This window comes from Pseudorca crassidens, chromosome 2 (assembly GCF_039906515.1).
Source record: "Pseudorca crassidens isolate mPseCra1 chromosome 2, mPseCra1.hap1, whole genome shotgun sequence".
NCBI lineage: Eukaryota > Metazoa > Chordata > Mammalia > Artiodactyla > Delphinidae > Pseudorca > Pseudorca crassidens.
Genome location: NC_090297.1, coordinates 164064056 through 164087840, shown reverse-complemented (window position 1 = coordinate 164087840; position 23785 = coordinate 164064056). Strand labels below are relative to the sequence as shown.

At 36.7% G+C, this 23785-nt stretch overlaps 1 protein-coding gene across 2 annotated transcripts in view; it reads right to left on the bottom strand.

The window, feature by feature from the left end:
* WDR26 (WD repeat domain 26) overlaps positions 1-23785 on the bottom strand; it is a 43186-nt gene that overhangs the window by 5677 nt on the left and 13724 nt on the right. For both annotated transcript variants that reach the window (XM_067729645.1, XM_067729646.1), the window contains exons 7-13: positions 19095-19233; positions 13449-13589; positions 9328-9447; positions 7017-7162; positions 6628-6706; positions 6227-6356; positions 1765-1950 (exon numbers count right to left, since the gene is read on the bottom strand). In XM_067729645.1, the coding sequence (XP_067585746.1) occupies positions 1765-1950; positions 6227-6356; positions 6628-6706; positions 7017-7162; positions 9328-9447; positions 13449-13589; positions 19095-19233 (941 nt within the window). The remainder of the gene's footprint in view (positions 1-1764; positions 1951-6226; positions 6357-6627; positions 6707-7016; positions 7163-9327; positions 9448-13448; positions 13590-19094; positions 19234-23785) is intronic.

Below are 23785 nucleotides of genomic sequence, written 5' to 3'. Positions count from 1 at the left end.
TGAAATTGAGTTAAGTGAAATATTTTTACTTCAATGACTTATAGTATCTTAGGATATCATGATTTTTGAATGTCATTTCCTTAGCTTCTCATCTATATTTTTCCAAAACGTCTATTCCAAACAGGTATTAATTAGAAAAACAAGTTTTCAAGTGTGGGAAAAAGAACCCAGAAGATGCCTGCATAAAAGGCATTACCCAAATTTCTAGTTATACAGAAGCTGTTTTCCTATTTTAGGTATAAATGAAATTTTAGGGCTATACCTATGTTGCAAAGCACAACTGAAAATTGCTGAATTAGAACCAGTGCTTACAACTGGGCCAAGTTTGGCTCACCCACAATAATGAGTATCCACAATAGCTAAGTTACCAAATAGCAGTGTAACTTTTGTTTCACAGTAGAAGCATAAACACACCCTTAAAGGTATGTCTAAAATAAATCCACTTACAAGGTAAATCTGTTACTATATACCTAATGTTTTCCTACTTCTTCAAATCAAATGTTTATTTGAAGAAATAACTTCCAAAATGACTAATAAAATTAGAAAAGCACATATAATCTCAGTTATAGATCTCTAAAACATCTAAGAGAGTGGGGCTTGAAACCTAAAAAAGGACAACAACGAACAATCGGAGATCAACAAGATTTTTAGTTTTAGCTGATTTCAGAGGAATGTTAGAATGTCATGTAGTGATGTACAGATACAAAAAGGTCCTTGAAGGTTCTGAATAACTGAACAGTAATTCTCAAGCTTTTTGACCTGTGTGCTCTTCGTGCTTTTTACTCTCATCTTTGGCTGTACATCCTCACCGACCAGTGAGATCTGGTCAAGTCTTTTACAGTTTGAACCACAAAGACAAAAGCACAGAAAATACGCTTTTAAACCACACATGCTACCCTGACAACCCTCCTCCTCTAAGAATAACTTAACTGAACAAAAAAATCTGTTTCTGTTTCTAGGTAAATTACTTCTTTCTAAGCAAACTAAATATTTTTGCTCTCGTTATCTCCTCTCTCTAGTACCAATATCTTGCTCAATTAAGCTATGTCCTTAACTGTTAAGCTTTTTGGCTTTGGGCTTTCTTCAAGTATCTGGAAGTAGTGGAAAAAACCTTTCAGACCTAGATTTGAAGACCTGGCAGCTCTCAACAAGTTAACTAGTCTTCCCATGCTTCAGTTTTTACATCCACAGAAATGAGGATAAAAACACTTCTACTTCTCTTACAGGGCTATGAAGATATTACGCAAGACAGTGTATATAAAGGGCCTAGCAGGCTGCCTGGCACATAGGTACATGATAAATTTTAGTTCCCTTCTTTTTCTCTATTGGTATTAACAGATATTTATTTTTAAGGGTAAAACCATAATCAAGATCATTCTAAAGTTGTTCAAATTTCATATAGTTCAAATTTCATATACTAGCTAGTTTTCATGGGTATGAAAGTATAAAATACTTCTTGCTTGATGAAGCAAGATTTTCAATAAAATTTTGAAAGTGGCAATACTAACTGGATGTAAATGAGGTGGCACATTGCAGCTTATTCTCCCCAGTGTCACCGATAAAACAAACAAACAAAATACTGCTGTGTCTTAGATTAATTAAACTTCTGCGGAGTGAGATATAGTGTACAATCTCTAAATGAGGGGAAAAAATTGATTGTATCCTACACTTTTAATAAAGTACCGCTTAAAAATGCTACAACTTTATGATAAGCAGGGCAACGTTTCATCTGGAGAAAACACAGGGATACTGTATGATAGTTACCTTCAATATTCTGGTGGTCTATAAAAGGCGCTGGTCCCCATATTCTAACGGTGCCGTCATCTGAGGCGCTGGCCATCATAGATGGGATCTGTGGGTTCCAGCTCACACAGTTTACGGTGCGTGTGTGCCCTGTCAGCTCCGCGATTGGCAGTTCACTACGTTTGTGCCAGATGTAAACCTTGTGATCTGAATAAACAGTAATTCAGAGAAAAGTCAAGGAGTTGTTACATATTAACAAAACCAACTGATTTTAAATTTACTGCTCATTACACACAGAACGTATAACTTATTAGAACTTGAAAGGACAACAAAAACAATGTGAATAATTTAACAAACTACCTTTTGAAAAAAGCCATTTTAATAAAATACACATTTTTTTCCCTGTTACTGATGACTGACTAGCTTGCAAGTCACCACAAAATCTATCTGTAATATCCTGTAATACATAATATATAATCACAGTCAAGATCTTTGAATATAAACAAATCTAGGATAGAGACAGATTCTATGGAAATGAGAGGTGATAGAAAAGCAATGTATCCAAATTCAAATATAGCAATTACGATAGCTAAATACTGAGTGCTTATAATGTACTAAGTATATTATTATTATTATTTTTTAATTATTATTATTTTTTGTGGTACGCGGGCCTCTTACTGTTGTGGCCTCTCCCGTTGCGGAGCGCAGGCTCTGGACGCACAGGCTCAGTGGCCATGGCTCACGGGCCCAGCTGCTCCACGGCATGTGGAATCTTCCTGGACCGGGGCACGAACCTGTGTCCCCTGCATCGGCAGGCGGACTCTCAACCACTGCGCCACCAGGGAAGCCCTTAAGTGTATTATTTAATCTTCACCATCATCATGAGGTGGGCACTATGCTTATCCCTTTTATGGATGGCGACTGAAGAAGCAATCTGCTCATGGTTAACAGCCAGTAAATGGTGAAACTGGGGTTGAAATCCAGGAGGCCCTGCTCAAGAGTTTACTTGTGAGGCTAGACAGCATAATAATATGACTTCGTAGTAGTCTATTTGTAATCTCATGAAGTGACCATAAAAAACAAAAACCCTGACAACTTTGTGATAAAATAATCTTCAAAAACAAACAAAGCAAAACAAAACAACGGACTAGTACAGAGTAGAAGTTCACAGTACGGGCTGTAGAGTCAGACTACCCAGTCCACACGCTCCCTGTATCACGGACCAGCCGTGTAACTTTGGGCACATTACCCACTCTTTGCAACTCCTCTGTAAACGGGGATCTGTACTTACCTCATCATGTTATGAGGATAAAGTAAGTCTGTACATGAAAAAGTGTTTTGAACAGAGTCTAGCACGTAGTAAACACCATGTACTACCACAAAGAGTTAACGAAATAGAAGTGATGGCTTTTCAGCAGAAGGCAGAATCCCAGGGTAAATCAGAAAAGTGTCCTATCTGAAGATCTGTCAATCAACTATGAGATCAATGTGGGAACTTTCAGTGGATGTGCTGCCAACTGAGGAAACTTCAGAGTGGTGAAAAGGTAATAAACTTGTGGTTAAAAAAAAAACCATGCCCTGGTTTCAACTTACAAAGATAAAAAGTTGGAACTGTTTCTGAACATTTTTTTGAGTATGTGAAGCAAAAGCTAAAAGGCACTCACTGAAGTACTGAATTTATCTTTCCTAGAGGGTACTTATTCTTCAATCATTTCTGAAAATAATTTTCTTTCAATAAAATAAAATTAGCAAAAGGAAAAAAAAAAAAAAGCCCAGACTAGCTATGTTTCCCCTTGGACAGAGCAAGTCCACAAAGAAAGATTACAGGCTTGAAAAGTGTGAATGCAACTGAAATCTGCCTACATTTGGATTTGCGAACACATACCCGTGGAGGATATTTGCTGAACAGTCAGCAAAAATTAAGATTTGATGTAGTCAAGGTCAGAATGACAGGCTTTATGATCAAGCTCTGCTTACTGTACCAGTTTAGGGAATCCAGTGCCTATGCAGAGGTAAAACGTAAGTTTTTCTATATATTTCCAGCACAATGAAAAGGCTGGAGTAATGGCATAACTTTTAGGGGGAAAGGTTTCCTAATTGCTCTATTTTATACTGACATTCATATATTTGGGGATTTGGAAGGTTCTTGGAATATATTTCTGACAATAAATGACAAAGGGATTACTGTGGTCATCTTGGGAGATAATATAGTTGCTATATCCACTTGGTGTTGAAAACACTTTTAGAACCATTCTAAACCACCTGAATCATGAGAATGCTAATCTCTTTCCATCATAGTTATGTTTCATTTTATCCCTAAGCAGAATATAATGTGTGGCTTAATTACATTATTCATCAGGCTTAATTCTAAAGTTAGTTTGGTCTTAAAAAAAAAAAAAAAAGATTGGGGCTTCCCTGGTGGCGCAGTGGTTGAGAGTCCGCCTGCCGATGCAGGGGACGTGGGATCGTGCCCCGGTCTGGGAAGATCCCACATGCCGCGGAGCGGCTGGGCCTGTGAGCCATGGCCGCTGAACCTGCGCGTCCGGAGCCTGTGCTCCGCAACGGGAGAGGCCCGCGTACCGCAAAAAAAAAAAAAGATTGGCATCACTAGGGATAATGGTAGCAACACATATTTTTAAAGCACTTCTAGGCTACATATTATTTTTAGAAAGAGCTATAGGGGATTGTGAGGCATAATTAAGAGGCAAAAAAACCCCCCAGGAGCAGGATTAAATAGAGCAAGGGGAAAGAGATCTTTGAGTAGGAAGAGCTAAAAAGCAGGTAAAAGGCTTATTAATATGTTTAGATCATATCAAATTAGAAGCCAATAGAGAACCTAGAAAAAAATAACATGATTAAACTAACAGATAAAAAAAGATTTTTTGATGGGAAAGAAGTGAACTCCCAATTGTTACCTAGTAAACCACTCTTCTCTTTTCTCAATCTTATCTGACTGATTTTTTTGGGGGGAAAAAAAAGAATAGATAAATTCACATGCTTCATGTTAAAATCTAAATCCCTAAATGTCTCTTTGTCTTAATCCTTAAATATCTTATACACAAAGGAAAAACTCATGTGTCATTTTGTGATCCTCTTAGCTACTGAGATCAGTTTTTTGTCAAGAAATGGGTAACAGAAACATCTTACACAGTAATTGAACATTACCAGGTGTTTACCAACATAATCCAGTTCCTTGGTCTACCTTGGAAAACGAGATTCAGTTTTTAAAAAAATGACTTAAATAATTTGCTGCTACAGTACTAGAACAGTACAGTGGGTACTCAAGAAAATGTGTTGAATGAAAATTTTCAATAATTTGCCATTATTTATGTTTCATCACCTTAAAACGTACACCAACTTTTAATACTGCCTCACTTACTTGTGCTTGCATATTTTAAACAATTTCTATTTTAAATCAGACTGACTAGTTTAGGCACATGCCTGCCTGAAATACCGATGTTATTAGACCAGAGAAGTTTATTCAAAAAGGTAGTAGACACAATTCTGTAATTTCAGCTTCTCTGAGACCATAAGAATCCTAAATTATTTTCTTTGGTCACTAAAGAAACACTGAAGATCTAACTATAGTCAATTTTGTCCAAGATCAGGTAAAACAATTAACCTTGATTTTTAAGATACTACCTACTAACATCTGAAAACCATCAGTCTCATGAAAAAATAGTGGGGCTTCCCTGGTGGCGCAGTGGTTAAGAATCCGCCTGCCGGGCTTCCCTGGTGGCGCAGCGGTTGAGAGTCCGCCTGCCAATGTAGGGGACGCGGGTTCGTGCCCTGGTCAGGGAGGATCCCACATGCCGCAGAGCGGCAGGGCCCGTGAGCCATGGCCGCTGAGCCTGCGCGTCCGGAGCCTGTGCTCCTCAACGGGAGAGGCCACAACAGTGAGAGGCCCGCGTACCGCAAAAAAAAAAAAAAAAAAGAATCCACCTGCCAATGCAGGGGACACGGGTTCGAGCCCTGGTCCGGTAAGATCCCACATGCCACGGAGCAACTAAGCCCATGCGCCACAACTACTGAGCCCACACGCCTAGAGCCCATGCTCCTCAACAAGAGAAGCCAACACAACGAGAAGCCCACACCCCGCAATGAAGAGGAGTCCCCACTAGCTGCAACTACAGAAAGCCCGTGCGCAGCAACAAAGACCCAACGCCAAAAAATAAATAAATAAAATAAATCTATTAAAAAAAAGTCAACATACGAGAGAATAAAGATTTAACTAAATCTTGATTTCCCACATGCACTAAACACACCTCCACATAAGCCAAAATAGGCACTATTAATTTGTGACAATAGGAGGACTCAAATCATTCCAAGAAAAGGAAATTAACAGTGCACTGGATAAACAGCTCATACAATTTTTGATTTAACATCTTGAATTTGTTTGGAGACATGACTATGTTCACAAGTTGAGAGAATTATAGAACTTTCAGTCCATCAATATATGTGAACCAACAGAGATACAATTTACCTTCACTGCCACTAGCGATGAAGTCTTCATTATGGCCTCCAAAACATGAATGAATTGTATAAAACCCTTGTGTAACACCTTGATACTTTCTTACTAAAACTCTGTCTTGCAAGTCCCATAAATGAACTCCCTGTAAGCAAAAGAGAATTCAGGTATTTATTCTAACTCAACTCAAAACAATTTTAAAAAGTTACCTGTGACTATCCCTTTGCCTGATGAACATTTTCATTTTCTATTTATGCGAAATGCCAACTGAAAAATTTCGAGTTGACTCTACAAACTTAAGGATCAAACACATTTGAAATTTAAGAATTCACAGAAATACTTGTTTATATATACTAAAAATCACAATAAACTTTAACTAAGCTAAATTTTTCTGAGAATTATGCTAATAAACTCACCTGAGTTGCTACATTTAACAAAGCTAATCGGCCGTTCTTTGAAATAGTAAAAGACATAATGGGATGATCTTCTTGTACTCTGTAACCAAAAAATAATTTGTCAAAAGAAACATACTAAGAATCAACACATTCAAATTATCAAAATACAAAATGTTCTAGCTTAAGTATCACAAATTTTGTCTGTATTCGCTATTATATACTATATTTCAATCAATAAAAAGATTCTGAGTTAATAATTACTAAGCACCACCTGACTATCCACCCAAATTACCAATCAAACCAAAACCAAAACCATAATAAAAACTTTTTCTGAAGAAGTAAGTTCCACTACACTTTTATTTTAACATAAATCAGATAACTGTTGTTTAATGGATACAAAATATAGTTACATGTTCCTATCTGTAAGGTCCTCGAAGTTATATCCCCGAATTCGCTGGTGTGTATCTGATGCCAAAACAGTCTTCCCGTCACTCAAGCACCAAAGGCATTGCACTCTCACCCCTTCCCAGGAGTCAAGAAGATTACCGTCTAAATCCTGAGGAGAAAATTACTATTAACTCCATTATTTAACAGCACTCAGAAAGCAAACAAAAACAAAAGAATCTCTTAGCATATCTTTTTGTAATGTTTGTCTTTTCCTGAGACTGATCTCAACCTAATTGTTCCATAAGTGTTTTTAATCATCAGAATTTGAATATAGGTCAAATTTCATTACAATACCTAAGGGGGAGGGGGAGAATCTTAGTAAATCTATCTTCCCTTCAATAACCTACCATGCACAGATAAGTACAATAAATACAAAGAAAGAAAGGATCCTTAAGTTTTAAGGTCTCACAACTTTTGGAAAAGAATTCAAACATTCCTTTAAAATTCACTATACTGGGACTTGTCCTGTAATATTCACAAGTTATGATATGGAAAACAATTACTAAAACATTAATTATAACTTTATAGAACTTAGGAATCTGTTATGACATTTTTAAAAAAGTCACCAAGTCTGTAACGTGCTGAGCAAAGCTCTTAGGATCATTATCTTATTGAACATTCAGAGCTCTGAGAGGCATTCCCATTCCCATTTTACAGATTAGGGAACTACCAAAGTCCTGTATCATGAAGGTTTAAACAATGTATGGGATGGCAAAGTCAGCAGAAACATATATGCGTCTTGAACACAGGGAATTAAGAATTAATGGCTTACATGCTAAAATGTACAGCATGGTGACTATAGTTAATAATACTGTATTGCATATGTGAAAGTTGCTAAAAGTAAATCTTAAAAATCCTCATCATAACAAAAAAAAATTCTTGTAACTATGTATGGTGATGGATGTTAACTAGACTTATTGTGGTAATCATTTTGTAATACATACAAATACTGAATCATTATGTTGTACACTTGAAACTAATATAATGTTATATGTCAATTAGATCAATCAATCAATGCAGTAAAGTATTAGCCCATGGAGAGAAAGTCCAGAAATAAAATGCTAAATTAGTATATAACAATGGTATTGACCACTTGAAATAACTTTTTAAAAGAATTAGGGGCTTCCCTAGTGGCGCAGTGGTTGAGAATCTGCCTGCCTATGCAGGGGACACGGGTTCGAGCCCTGGTCTGGGAAGATCCTACATGCCGTGGAGCAACTAGGCCCGTGAGCCACAACTACTGAGCCTGTGCATCTGGAGCCTGTTCTCCGCGACAAGAGAGGCTGTGACAGCGAGAGGCCCGCGCACCGCGATGAAGTGGCCCCCACTCGCCGCAACTAGAGAAAGCCCTCGCACAGAAACGAAGACACAACACAGCCAAAAATAAAATAAATAAATAAATTAAAAAAAAAAAGAATTGGAAAATCATGGGTATATCAATAAAGAGTGTTGGGACAACTGGAAAAAAAACAAACAAAAAAAGAAAGAAATGGCTTACAACCATGCTGAGAGAATATGACACTAGGTTCCACGAGTCTAGCAGCCAGCTTAGTGAAATTGATAATTTGTAGTGGCTACATAAAAGTCTTTATGATAAATGACCTACATTGAATGATTTGATGGGATTTATTATCTTATTTTAGTTTTAAAAATCTAGACGGGCCTACTAGAACCACGCTAGGTAGTGATATGAGATGTGGAATCTAGATACAGAGTGATGACACGGGATTTGTATCACAATCTACCTTGTCATAAGACTTTTTACCTATTAATTTTTATTATCCCAACACTCCAAGATTAACAGGGCAGGTAATGATTAGAAGATACCTCCAATCAAGACCGCAAAGTTTTCTGGTAACACTCATCATCACTTTTATTCCTCAAATATTTAAAGACAGTCTCCTCATGAAATTCAGCTTTTTTTTTTGGATACAAAAAATTCCAAAGGGCTAAAAAAACCCAAAGAAATTAAATACTAAACCTTTTTGTCCCTATACATTAGGAACTTATTTATAAGAACAAAATGTTTAGTAGGACAATTTTTTTTAATGTTTTACTAAATTCAAAGCCTATATTTTGTATAAGCACTTGAAATGGTTTAAAAAAAATCCACAGAAAGTTCTATTGGACAGTGCTTTTCTAGAAAGATAGCAAAGTAGGTCTTCATATAGTATATTTTATAAAAGATATCAAGTCAAATGAATTCTTTATTTTTACAAAACTAAGTTTGCTTTTAAATAAGCAAACATTTGAAAGAGGGCACTAAATACTCACACACTGATAGAACTGCCCACGCTGACCTCCAGTCACAAAGCGTTTCCCATCTGGATTCCAAGCCACACTTGTTAAACTGTCTTCATGAGACTGGCTCATTTTTGTCCTTAGCTCTCCCGTCTACAAAGAAATAAAACTGTGGATGAGATCTTCAAGATACTCTTCTAAAGGAAATGTACAAAGAAAAAAAAAAGATAGTAACTGGGATATCTGGTTAGTTTAATACTTCTAATTAGAGAAATAAACTGTTTAAATTGCCCTCATAGAAAGAGACTATAGCACTCAGAAGAGAAATTAAGGACTTGAAGGAAAACTCAGGAGTCAAACAAAGCCTGGCGTATGTGATCCAAAGAAGAGATGAGATAAACTCCAATAGAACTCTTGTCTTAAATCAATTACATTCATAAATTAAAACATGTAATTTTTCCCAAGTAAGATAATGAAATGCCCAGTACTACATACCTATTCCTTCTGAGTTTCCACTTCTCCTTAGTTCATAGTTCTTTATAAATTTTATTCTAAAATTACAGTTCATGCAATTAGCAACTCCTTAAGAACATGATTAATAGGCAGAAAAACTATGCCCTTAAACTAGGCCAAGACTGTAGGCAATCTAAATTATGTTAAACTTCATATTCAAGATGCTCAAAATGTAGTAGGAAAAATGGGGAGAGAAAAACAAAAATTATTTTTCTGATATATAACTTTATTTCAATTAAAAGTAACAGAAAAGAATGAAGAACTTTTGTACTGTTTAGCACAGTCATTTTAAAGCATTCCCAACTAATCAAGACTATTTAGTTGATTACAACCCTCAGATATCCTCCTGTTATTTTTTCTAAGTTATCCAACTTAGAAGGTAGACGCATACCATTTAATTTAGTCTTGATTCCATTTTGTTCATGGATTAGAAACAGGATCTGAGAGATAATAGCTGCCCTTGGTATAATAAAAAGTACATGGGCATAATTTTCCTGTGAGAAATGGGTAATCAAAAGTAAAAAAAAAAAAAAAAAAAAGTGCATGATCAGGAAATGGGGCCAAGTAATAAAAGCAAAGAAGGCACAAAAACCAGAATGTCTTCCTTACACTGAAAAAGAAAAAAAAAATTCGGCAATCTTAAATCCTTCTCCCATATTGTTTATTGCTCTCAAGTCACTGTTTTTTTGGGTTGCTCGATATAAACAGGTAAAAAATAAAAGTTTAGAAACACGAATACACATGAAACAGCTAAATCCTCAGCATTTTCTATTCACAAATGTGTTAATACACTAAGTTCTGAAGGCAGAAATGGTCTTTTTCTCTGTTATGCTCAGGACCATGAGTGTATGAGGCCATTACAGGTATCCCCTGCTTTTCAATAGTTCACTTTCAGCCAAGTGGCTTTCACAAAGACCTACATTAGTACCTGTTTTTGCTAACCAAAAGACATCTGAAGAGGATTTTTGCTTTTACAAAAAAAGTCCGTGAAAAGGGAAAGTAGTGTTCAGTGTTTTGCAATGAATTGTCACAGAGGCAGCACACACCCTGAAGAGTGAGAGTGGCATCGCTAAGCTCCTTCCCAGGAACTGTGCTCAGCATCTCAGCATCAAGCTGCCATGGCTTTGAACTATGTGAGCATCTGTGCTTTATCTTGATTTCTTTTGTGCATCCATTAGTAAGATGTGTCCTAAGGTAACTGCTTCTTCACTTTACGCCAGGGGTCCCCAACCCCCGGGCTGCGCACAAGTACCGGTCCCTGGCCTGTTAGGAACTGGGTCGCACAGCAGGAGGTGAGCGGCGGGCGAGCGAGGGAAGCTTCATCTGCCGCTCCCCATCGCTAGCGTTAGCGCCTGAACCATCCCCTTCCCCTACCCGCCACACCCCCCCCCCCACCCTGTCCGTGGAAAAACTGTCTTCCACGAAATCGGTCCCTGGTGCCAAAAAGGTTGGGGACCGCTGCTTTAAGCCATTTCAGCTTATGAAACATTCCACAGGAATACTCTACTTTTCAAGTAGCATGGGAAACCTGTAATTAGGAATCTACCTAAAAACACAAAGGAGCAATTTGAAAACTGACTTAAAAGAACCACTCTTTTAGAACAAGTCTATGTAACGTAATGCACAGTAAAACAGTTAAGCTAGAACATAGCTGAACTGTCCAGAAATTCAAAATTGACTCAAAGGAAGACTACACAGGCACTATAAATTGAGTCTCTATTATAGGATTATGACTATGTACCTCTCCTCCCTTTGAGGGGGGAAAAACAACTTTAATGGAAAAAAAAATTGTCTTTTAGGTCAGATTCAGTTCAAGCCTGTTTCATTGAGAAGCCATCCAATCTATTCTGTGCTTTGCCACCCCCCGAGCCCAATCAGAAATACAACACTGATTCAACACCGGTTTGATAAAAATGGCATAAAGACATTTTGGGGACAACTGAGGATTTTTTAATTATGAAATGAATATTAGACATGAGAGAATTAAAGTTAATGTTCTTAGATAAGATAATGGCATTTGATTATGTAGGAGAATGTTATTTTTTAGGAGATACGTGCTTAAGTATTAAGGAGTAAAATATCATCTTAATTTACTTCCAGATGTTTTGGGTATGGAGATATATATATATATATATATATATAAAAGCACGTACATTTGTATGCATGCATGTAGGTATGTACACACGTATGTGACAAAATGTTAGTAACATCTGTTGAATCTAGGGTGGCCGGAATACAGGTCATCACTGTCATCACTGTACTCATCTTTCAACCTTTCTCAGTGTTTGGAAATTTTCTTAATAAAAAGCTGGGTTGAAACAGAAATCTTACTGTAGAATTAGATTTATGGCACATCATCTTCAGGTACATCTTAGTATTCATCTGTCCTCTATACCATCTTATTGTATGAGTCATTTCTATGGAGCTCTAGCTTCACTCTCTTGGTAAAAATCAACTTACTTATAGGTCCTCAAACTCAAAACCACATCCTTTCAACTTACACTTCTACACTCAAACCCACAGCCTGAACTATTCACCTGCCTAGAGGTTAAAAAACCAAAGAACGGGACTTCCCTGGTGGTCCAGTGGTTAAGATTCAGTGCTTCCACTGCAGGGGACAGGGGTTCGATCCCTGGTCGGGGAACTAAGATCCCACATGCCGCGCAGCACGGCAAAAAAAAACAAAAAAAAGAAAAGAAACATTATTAAAAAAAAAAAAAAAACCCAAAACAACCACCCCCTCCCGCAAAATCACCTAACCAGTCACCTTATAGAAGTTTAAAAAATAATTATGTGCATATATATATATATATAGATATTTTTTTTTTTTTTTTGCGGTACACGGGCCTCTCACTGTTGTAGCCTCTCCCGTTGCGGAGCACAGGCTCCGTATGTGCAGGCTCAGCGGCCATGGCTCATGGGCCCAGCCGCTCCAGCATGTGGGATCTTCCCATACCGGGGCACGAACCCGTGTCCCTCACATCGGCAGGCGGACTCTCAACCACTGCGTCACCAGGGAAGCCCAAAAATAATTTTAAATGATAACTACAAGGTTTCCAAATAGAGTCTGTAGATAATGGAGTGAACTCAGTGCTGAGTTTTTCTAATGGGATGGGACCCTAGATAAAGTGTTCAAGTTTTCATTTAGAAACCGTAATAAAACCCTTAATAATAAGTACTGAAAACATAATTTAAATTTACTAAACGAGATTGGAACATTAAATATAGGCAAGGAGATGGTGCAATTGCCATCAGAATGGAAAATTTGGTATAATGTCGATATTTTCACACTTGAAAGGTAAGTTTCGTGTACCACTGTGCAACTGTAAAACAACTGTAAAGTCTTTTTTGAGGTACAAAGTACTACAGTAAATAGTACAAATTATACACTACGAAGTACAACATCCCTAAAAATACCTGCTGATCATTCTTTCAAAAATGCTACTATGCTCAACATAATATTTAAATTTAGTATAAATCTGGACACCTGGGTTCCATTTGACGAATTATCTTTTACAAGAGATACATTCATGGTAATTTAGGTTGAATGATGCTGGTCTACAGATCATGAATAAAGTTATAATGAATACATGCAGTATGACTATACTTTAAAGACTAAACCAAGGATGAAATCTGCTCACTTGTACATTCCAAAGCCAAAGCTCAGAGCAGTCATCAGGGCCACAAGCAACAAGATAGTTGTCATCTGGACTCCATGCAATATAAGAAACACCGTAAGCATGTCCTTCTAAAGTTTTAAGCAGTTTTAGCAGGTGTGTATCCTAGGAGGGAAAACAAGACAACTTAGTTAACTCCAATTCCTAAAGTCCCAAGAACTTAAATAGCTGCGAAGATGAACTTTGATAATATAATTTAAATCTGAGGACATTTCCACAGATTTCACCAATTTCCCCCCCAACTGAAGCTCTAACAGCTTGCTTCATAAAGACTCGTTCTTGCTGCAGTATCTGTTAAGCGTCTACTACACACAAGGGCATTGTATGCTAGATGGAAATAAAGATGACACAGACCTTGTCCTTATGAGACTTTCAAGGAAACTGAAAACAGGTATAATAGAAGCTAACCCCCTCCTTTTTAAGACAGTTTTAGTGAGATATAACTTACCATAAAATTCACCCTTTTTAAAGTATATGATTCAGTGGCTTTTAGTATATTCACAGATTGTGCAACCATCACTACTATCTAACTTGAGAACATTTTCATCACCCCAAAAAGAACCCCCATACTCATTAGCAGTTATTCCCCATTCTCCCTCCCTCCAGCGCTGGCAACCCGACTTACTCTATGGATTTGCCTGTTCTGGACATTCCATATAAATGAAATCATACAACATCTAAGTCTTTTGTAATTGGCTTCTTTCACTTAGCATGATGTTTTCAGGGTTCATCCATGTTGTGGAATGTAACAGTATTTTATGCCTTTTAGTTGCTGAATAATATTCCATTTTATGACTACACTGTATTTTGCAACATCTGGATTGTTTCTTTTTTTGGCTATTATGAATAATGTTGCTACAACTATGTATGAGTTTTTGTGCAGACCTGTCTTTATTTCTCTTGGGTCTATATGTAGGAGTAGAATTGCTGGGTCATATGCCAACGCTGTGCTAAACATTTTGAGGAGCTGCCAAACTGTTTTCCAAGTGTTTGAACCGTTTTACATTCCCACCAGCAGAGCTATCACTTATTTAGTGCTGATCAGTAATAGCACTATCCACAAACAATATCTCATTTAAACCTCATAAATCTAAAAGGTTAAGTATTAATTCTCCTCCCCTGTATTTCAGGGAAGGAACTGAAGGTTCAGATAGGTTACAAACTTGCCTTTGTTGATACCAGGGAACCTGAGGTGCCCGACTCTGAAGCTTTACAGGATGAACTATATATAGTGCAAACACTGAAGTGGCAAGTGACAAGACTGGAAAACCTGACACCATTATTTTAGGCTAAAGGGTTAAATTTTATCCTGTGAGTGAAGAGCCACTTATGATTTTTAAGCTTGGGAATATATAATATACTTGGTTTTAGGAACAGAACTCATACAACAGTGTGGAAGATGAATCAGAACGAAGAGACACAGGATAAGGACACCCCTAATGAGCCAGCACAGCAGCCATATAGTTAAGACAAAAAAATGAGGCCCTAAACTAACATGGTCAGGACTGAAAGAGGTCAGATCAAAATATACATGGGACGTAAAACTGACATGACAGGATGAGACAAGAAATGTTCAAAGACAACCTCTAAATTTCTGTTTTAGGGGATAAGGATGGATACAGACAGTGAATAGAGGAAGCAGGAATTTGGCTAGACTAAAGACTTATGGAGACCAGTTTTGAGCCTCGGGGAAATTCCAATGGTGATGACCCACAAGCAGTTAGAAATGGGTCTGGAACTAGCCTGCTAAAACAAGACTGGGAATTTGTTTGACAAAATTCACCAGTTCACAATGTAATTACTTCTGATTCTTCTTCGGGAAGATGACAATAGGTATGGAGTATTTTATCACAGTATCATTAGGTCAAAGTGGCTTGCATAATTTAATAAGCAAGTCAATTCTTTTGGACTAGTTCAAGATCTTCTAGGAACAAACTTTCATTCATAGTGGTGCTTTAGATCTACACAAAGATTTGCTTCTAAACTAATGACAAACAATACTACTACAGAAGTGTTTAACTCAAAAACTAAATGTCCATCAACAGATGAATGGATAAAGATGTGGTACATATAATACAATGGAATATTACTCAGCCATAAAAAGGACTGAAATTGGATCATTTGTAGAAATGTGGCTGGACCTAGAGTCTGTCATACGAAGTGAAGTAAGTCAGAAAGAGAAAAACGAATATTGTATATTAACACATATATGTGAAATCTAGAAAAATAGTACAGACGAACCTATTTCCAGGGCAGGAAGAAAGACGCAGACGTAGAGAATGGACGTGTGGACACAGTGGGGAAGGAGAGGGTGGGATGAATTGGGAGATTATGTTTGACATAAACACACTACCATGTGTAGAACAGACAGCTAGCGGGAACCTGCAGTATAGCACAGGGAGCTCAGCTTGGTGCTCCGTGATGACCTAGATGGGTGGGATGGGGGGAGGGGATGGGAGGGAGGTCCAAGAGGAAGGGGATATATGTATACATATAGCTGATTCACTTTGTTGTACAGGAGAAACTAACATAACATGGCAAAGCGATTACACTCCAATAAAAAAAATACCAAAAACTGTTTCATGCACATTAATTAAAAAATACAACGCTGTAAAACAGGGGTCCCCAACCCCTGGACCGACACTGGTCTGCAGCGTGTTAGGAACCGGGCCACACAGCAGGAGGCAAGCGGCGGGTGAGCCAGCGAAGCTTCACCTGCTGCTCCCCGTCACTCCCCGTCGCTCCCCGTCACTCCCCGTCGCTCCCCATCGCTTGCATCACCGCCTGAACCATCTTCCCCCCCCGCCCCCACCCATGGAAAAACTGTCTTCCACGAAACCGGTCCCTGGTGCCAAAAAGGTTGGGGACCACTGTAAAAGAAGAAGTTGAAAACAAATGAGAATATTAATATTGTATCTTCTGAAGTACAATATCTCTATAGTAAGATATTCCAAGTGGTAATACTGTGTTCATGGAACCCACTTAACTTTGCTTGGATTTTGGGCAGGGGAATGGGTAAAATTCCTTTTTGGAGGAAAGGTAAGAAAACCTGTTAAAAGAAACTAGGCATTGGAATCACATCAATTGAAACCTTAAGGTTCTCTATACATTCTTTTTTCTATCCATTAAAAGTACACACACACAAAACACATGTTCCAAAAGAGCACCAATTTTCTTAAGAAGTTTTTCAAATAGTATTTGACAGAATAAAATATCATGATACCAAAGTCTATGAATGTAAGCATTAACTCTGCATTTCCCAAGCTAATCTGGCCATAAAAGCCCTTTACATATAACACCTATTAACATCTTGCTTAAGCAGTATTCTCACAGAAACACTTTGGGAAACACTGGCATAAAAGTCTGAACTCCTTAGTGTGCAAGATCCTCCTCGACCTGGTTGCTACTTACTTCATTAACCTCATCTCCTAGTCTACAAAATCTCTTTGCCCAAATGTCCAGCCACATTATCTTTCACACAAGGACCAGGTGTAACTGGTTTTGCCTAAATAATTATTTACTTCTCCTTCACCCAAGACTTAACTTGTCTTAACTTTCCCTTGCTTTCCAGTTCCAGTACACTATATTATCAGGAGCCCAGTGTGACTTCTCTCTATCAAAAGGCCTGGCACACAGCAGGTGCTCAATAAATACTTGCTAAACCAAAGTAACTCTTACACACTGCTGCTAGAAGAAAAAACAAAATAAAAAAAGTTTTGATATTGTTGCTTTCTTTTCAGACATCTTGCAAATAACTACTGAACAAAAATGCTCCTCATAATAGTATTCAAAGGCTATGACTGGATCCCAACCATTTTTCTAGTCATGTTTCCCACGCTTTGCCTTAGTCATCCTATTCTCTTACTTGGGGGTGGGGAGAAAGGAAGGGAAGGTCCCTCTCTTCCTTTTCCTGTCTCTACCTGTGCTATGCACAGCAAGCCTCAAATGAGGTACTCCTAACCTGTGAAGCTACTTGGTGCTTTCACAATACTTTACATATACTGTACGATTCTTATTTCAATGTATGTAATTCCCCTTTCTAAACTGTGCATTCCTTTCACAGAGGTTCTTAACCTGAGATCTAAAGGAGTCATCCAGGGATAGAAGCAGCAGTCCTTGTACTTGAAAATGCACACCTTTATTTTCATAACCACAGACTGAAGTTCAGTATTTCCTTCAATCTTGAATGCAGGCAGTTAACAAGCAAGGTAGTATCAAGTATTATATTAGGTCATATTAGGTGACTGTTAATAATGGAAATCTCAAATATTTTCACATCATATTATAGTTGTTGCAGATATCTCAAAATATTATTTATGCTTGTCACTAATTCAAAATTCTTATAGCTATCAGATCTGCTGCTAGAATTTGTTACTGAATATGTTAATAAAAAAGCAGCATTATTACTATACTGTATCTGTACTATTTTGATAACTATATTTCAATATAATTGGGTTTCCTTTGTAATTAATATATAATATATACTTGGGCTTCCTATGTGTTTTGGTTTATGCATTTAAAAACATTATTCTGAGGAGGGGGTCCACAGGGTTCAGACTGCCAGAGGAGTACATGGTACAATAAAAGGGAAAGAATGCCTTATTTAAGACAAAGGGTAGATCTTATTTACCTTTCTTCATTCATAGCATAGTGCAGGTACACAAGAATTGATGTATGCTGTCAAATTTGATTCTCTTCTTTTTAAAATATTTCCTTTTATGGCTCCCTTTCTCTATTTTTTCAACATAAGAGTTCAAAACTTTATTGTGGGCTAATATCATATTCTAATTCTAAATTTTAAAATAAGATTACTTATAATTTCTCATTTTAGGTGAATGACTCCTATACCAAATACATCTCCCTAACCTATTTGAAGTCACGTACTTCCTTGATTGCTCGATAAATGTTTAATTGGCTGAAAGAAATGGAAACACTTATTTCTACGAATCTGTAGGTCACCTGGTTATAAACAAAGACAAATCTAATTTTAGAGAGAACTTAGAATTTTAAATCCAGAATACAATACTTTTCGTATGTATCACTGGGGGGGGGGGGAGAAATGGGGGGGGGTGTTTAACAGAGGTTCCACAAATTACAGAAGATAATGAAGGGTTTCAGAAGGCAAAATGGTAACGAGTCTTTTCTAACCTGTGACAGAATGGACATTGTATTCATCTGTAAATCAAGTATTAACAAAGATAAACTGACAGAGACATTAAGAGCAGTAGGTCTGGAGTAAAAGTATTCCTGGATTTAAGTCTAACTCTGCCATTTATAAGCTGTGAGGGCCTGGGCATTTAACTTTTATCTAGGTTTCCTCATCGGAAAACAGGAGATATTAGAATCTCACAGCGTTATTCAGAGGATAAAACTAGATAATGCACGTACTGACCAAGTACAATCCTAGCACATAACGCTCAACCATTTTGATAATATTAATCTGTATATATTACCTAAACAACACAGAAAGAGATAAGACATGACAAAGATGACAAAAAATGCTCTTGGAAAAGAATGCTACTTATATACACATACTTTAAAAATATGTACTCAATCAATTAGATTAAAAACTACTTTTTGCAATCTAAACATTCATACTGGAGTACATACCGGATCAACTTGCCATATGATAACTGTCGTATCTTTTGATCCTGTTGCTAGTTTAGTGCCATCGTTAGAGAATTTACAGAACCACACTTCATTACAATGCTCCGTAAGTATCTGCTGAGTATAACATGGGAACTGCCTCCTAAAACAAATAAGTCCACAAATAATTATTCTTTTAAAATAGATTAAGAGTAATAATAATGAAAAAGGTTAAACAACTGATGAAACTTCTTTGAAGATCAAAAACTTTCAAAATAAAATATGAATGCATTTGTAAATCCTAAGAATCACATTTATATTGGTTATATTGAAAAAGAAAATATTATAACATTAGTCAGGCAATCTCAGGGGAAATCAGTAACCTAAAGTCTGCTTCAATTTACAATTTATCCTTTCCCCCCGCCCTCAAGATTAAAGAGAATTTTTGGTCTGATTAAGTCAGTTCATATAAATAAAAATTAACAACCAGGGCTTCATGTTTGTCTGTATAAGTGGGCTGGCATCAGGTTGTTCTAGAAGAAATAATGTACATTTTCATTTATATAAAAGCAACTTGGCATAACAAACAGAACAGGCACTGTAGCCAGACAATTTTGGGTCACAAGCTTTATTATCTTTGCCAAGTCATTTAACTCCTCTGAGTCTCAGTTCTCTCATCTATAAAATGAGATGAATATATACGTAACAAGGTTCTTAGGGTTCCTATAAGGATGAGAAACACATCTGAAGTTGCTGGAATGTAACAGCTATTCAAAAGTGATTACCAGTATTACTTTGGGGACAGCACAGGAGAAGAGCAATACATGGTAGAGGCTGTAGTGGTCAAGAGTAAAGCCTTAAGAATGGGAGCAGTAGAGTCTGAGAGACTTAGGTTCAAATCCTGGCCACTTACTAGCTGTGATTCTGGGAACTTATTTAATCTCTCTAAATCTCAATTTTTCCAGCCATAAAATAAAGACAGACAAGGGTACCTGCGTTATAGAATTCCTTTTACAAGGATGAGATAATGAATGTAAAGCATTTAGACTGAGTCTGACGCTTAGCCAGTACTTTGTAAGTTGCAGTTTTTATACATTAAGGGTAAAGAATTCTATGATTAACTTTCCTAAGTTAAAGAGGATAAAGTTATCCTAAGAATGACTATTCTCATTAAGCACTCACTTTTAAAAACCATTCTATCCTTTTCCAGTTTCTACATCAGGACTGTCCAATAGAGCTTTCTGTGATAATACCCACGTTATATAACTGTACTGTCCAATCTGATAACCCTACCTGTATGTGGCTAGTGAGCACTTGAAAGGTGGCTAGCACACTTGAGGAACTTAGATTTTTTTCATTTAATTTTAATTTGAATGACTTTTCCTTTACATTTAAATGGCTACATGTAATTAATGGCTACTGTTGGGACAGTACAGATCTGTATTGTAAAAAAGTTACTTAAACGTTAATGGGTAACTTCTAAGTCTGTTTTAAAAAAATGGTCTTCTCTATTTTTTCCCCCAACCAATCTATAATTTAAGAACATATTCTGTCAATTCACCAGCCTGACTGGCAATATGTAAATTAAATTAACATTCTTTATCTGGCACACATGGTAATGTACCTTAGCAGTTGGCTACTTGGAGACTGCTTTAAACGTTTAGACTAACTATAAATTGCTTTAATATTAAAATATTAGTCTATATCTGAACTGAAACATAGTCAATTCCAGTTTACATTTATTAAGCACCTATTAGATGCCAAGGACTGCGCTACATGCTTTACACACAGTAGCGTTAATTCTCAAAACTACCTTGCAAGGCAAGTAATAGCCCCATTTTCAGGAGGCTCAAGGAGAGCAAGTAACTTAACATATATAAAACTGATAAATAATTGAACTAGGATTATAAACCTATGGCTGACTCCAGGGTCAGTTTTCTTTCCAAATATCATTTTTCAAATCATATTTTTCAAGACACTGCTGGATAAAATTTCAATCAAATAAGTACTTCTAAATGAAAAATGATTTTTTCCCCCTCCTATGGGTAATAGTCAATATTTATTCAGTGAGAAACACTTTATATCTAGGTATAAAATACACAATAATTCAAATGGCTAAAGTCGATCATGAATGAAGATATATCTAAAATCAGAGCAGCAAAATGTTCTTAAGGAAGGAATGATTCATAATCAAAATTACAGGGTGCAAGGCAACCAGATTATTGACAGTCAGTTGTATCTGAATGTCAAGGTGGTATTTAAATTGTCATTGTTTTATTATTACTTAAATAATCTTTTAAAAAGACTAATTGACAACCCCTAGTTTATTAAAAGGCTATGTCTTTGTTTTCAAGTAAATTTAAAATTTTAAGATTTGTTAAAAATATCAGTACCTTCCCAAATCAAACTGAAGAAAAGTAGCATTTTAATCAAGCATTTTAAACCTTAACATTTTATAAATCTTAACACTCTATAAATATTTTATGATCCTTTACTAAAAAATAATACTTATAAGCAGCTATCTGTGGAAATATTCTTCCACCGTTTGCTGGTGGAAAAAATCCCACAGAATTACTTAACAAGAAAATTCCTGTCCCTTACTGATCAAATTTCACCAAAAATATGTATGCATGAATTGTGAAAAATATAAATAATATACAATCTAATGAAATTTCTTCAGTGCTGATCAAGATAAAAAAAAGTTATAGTTCATATTTTCATAATCAATTCTTTATTCTCCAGAGATTAAAGAAGGCCGGTATTTAGATTTAAATGCTAAGATTTAATTCCGAAAATACAGTTTTCTAGTTTCAGTGCTAAAATGTAGTTTCTAAAAGGGAATAAAACAAACAATAAAAAATATCAACTTTTATTTTGAAGACATTCAGATGAGTCAGGAACACCAGCAATTACACAAAATTTAGGTTCTATTTTCCCAGTTCAGCAATAAAGGGCACAACTCACTCTAAAGACTATATATACTGACTTAGTTAGTGCCTGACATCTATCTCCCCACTTAGTGTCTCCCCAGAGTGAAAAGTCAAGGCTGACTCCTTGGAGAAACTGGGTAGATGGAAGCCTTTCACTGAGAGAGGGAATTCAATAGGAAAAACAGACTTTGCAGGGATAAGTGAGAGGAGAGGGAAATTCTTGTTTGAGATGTTGCACTTACGGTACTTGAGTAATATCCACATTGTCGTATTAAGGTCTAAGGCTTAGGAGATAGTTCTGTAGCTCTAGCCCAGACCTAGGGGTCATTAGAATCATGTAAGTATAACCTAAACAGGAAGAGTAGGGTGAGAAAAGAAACATAGTTCTGGAACACAAACTTATTAAAGGGACAGGGAAAGCGGAGGAGCCTCTTTCCTGGAGGAGTAGCCAGGAGTAAAACCGAGTCTGGAAAAAGGAAAAGCTTCACGGCAAAGCAGTCAAATGCTATAGAAATGCTAAGATGTAGGTTGGAAAGTAGCCATTGGATTTAATAAAGATGTTGTTCTTTATCAACATTAGGAACAGTTCTGGTGTTGTGTTGGCTGCGTAAACCCTAATACTACAGAGATCTGAAAGGTGAAGAAGTAGTAAGGAAGGCAACTATTTTAGGAAGTTAGCTCTACGGCGGGGGGGGGGGGGGGGGGGGCATGGGCAGTAATAACCAGGAAGAGCACAGAATCAAAGTTTTGTTTTGTTTTTAGAAGATTATAGGGAAGACCTTCCAATCGTCAATGGTTATTTCTGAGGAGCAAGAACTCTTTCATTCTTACGTAACACTTCAGAGTGCTTTCTATGCAGGTTTATAGGAGTTTGATCCCTGATCTGAGGGTTGGAAAAAGTCAGACTAAATACTGTCCATCATTTACTTTCACAGGTACTGGTATAGAAATTAAAGCACTTAAGAAAAATGTAGGTCATGTGCTCATAACATTGCAGTTTCCAAACAGGAAGGCAAGCTCTCAGCTTACTGACACCTCCTGAACCATTAAGTCTACCATATATACCTTTCAATGTATTCCACCACCAATAAATTCATGAACCAAAAAAAATTCGGGTTCACAATCACCTTAATTTTAACATTGATCTCAAATTCCCTACAGGAGCTATAAAATATGAAACCAGATAGCCTTTTAATCTATTATCTCCTCCTCCTCTATTCAACTTAAACGAAAAGAGTTAAAAATTCTCTTAAGCAAATCAGAGAACAATGTTAAAGAATAACAAGGGATAAAGGAAAAAAGATCTCTAATCACTTTCTTTAAGTACACCACGTAATTATCCAATACTTTAAGATAACTAAGACTTAAGTAATTTATGGCCAATAGTTCAATTATCACTATTTTTTAAATTGCAATGGGGGAGGGTGAAGTGAGAATCCAACTACATTTAAAAGTAGTTTATGCCCAAGTAAACGATGATCTTAAATCGCAGTGCATGTATGCACACATATGAGTTTTGTAGTTATTCAGAAATTCCTTGTTTTTCCAAAGCTCTCATACTTATACATTTTTGTTCTTCCTATGCATGTTATTTTCAGTAGTTCTCTGAGGATATTTGATAAAAGAAACTGAGCATGTGCACTGCAGCTGTTATGTCTGGTTCACCAGACCCAAATAATTTTCTTCCTGGAGTTTGAAAGATTTCACTATTTGTTTTTCAGTATCTTAAAAATTAAAGCTCTGCTGAAATTTTGGAGATCATTGTTCAAATAGTAGGGACTTTTT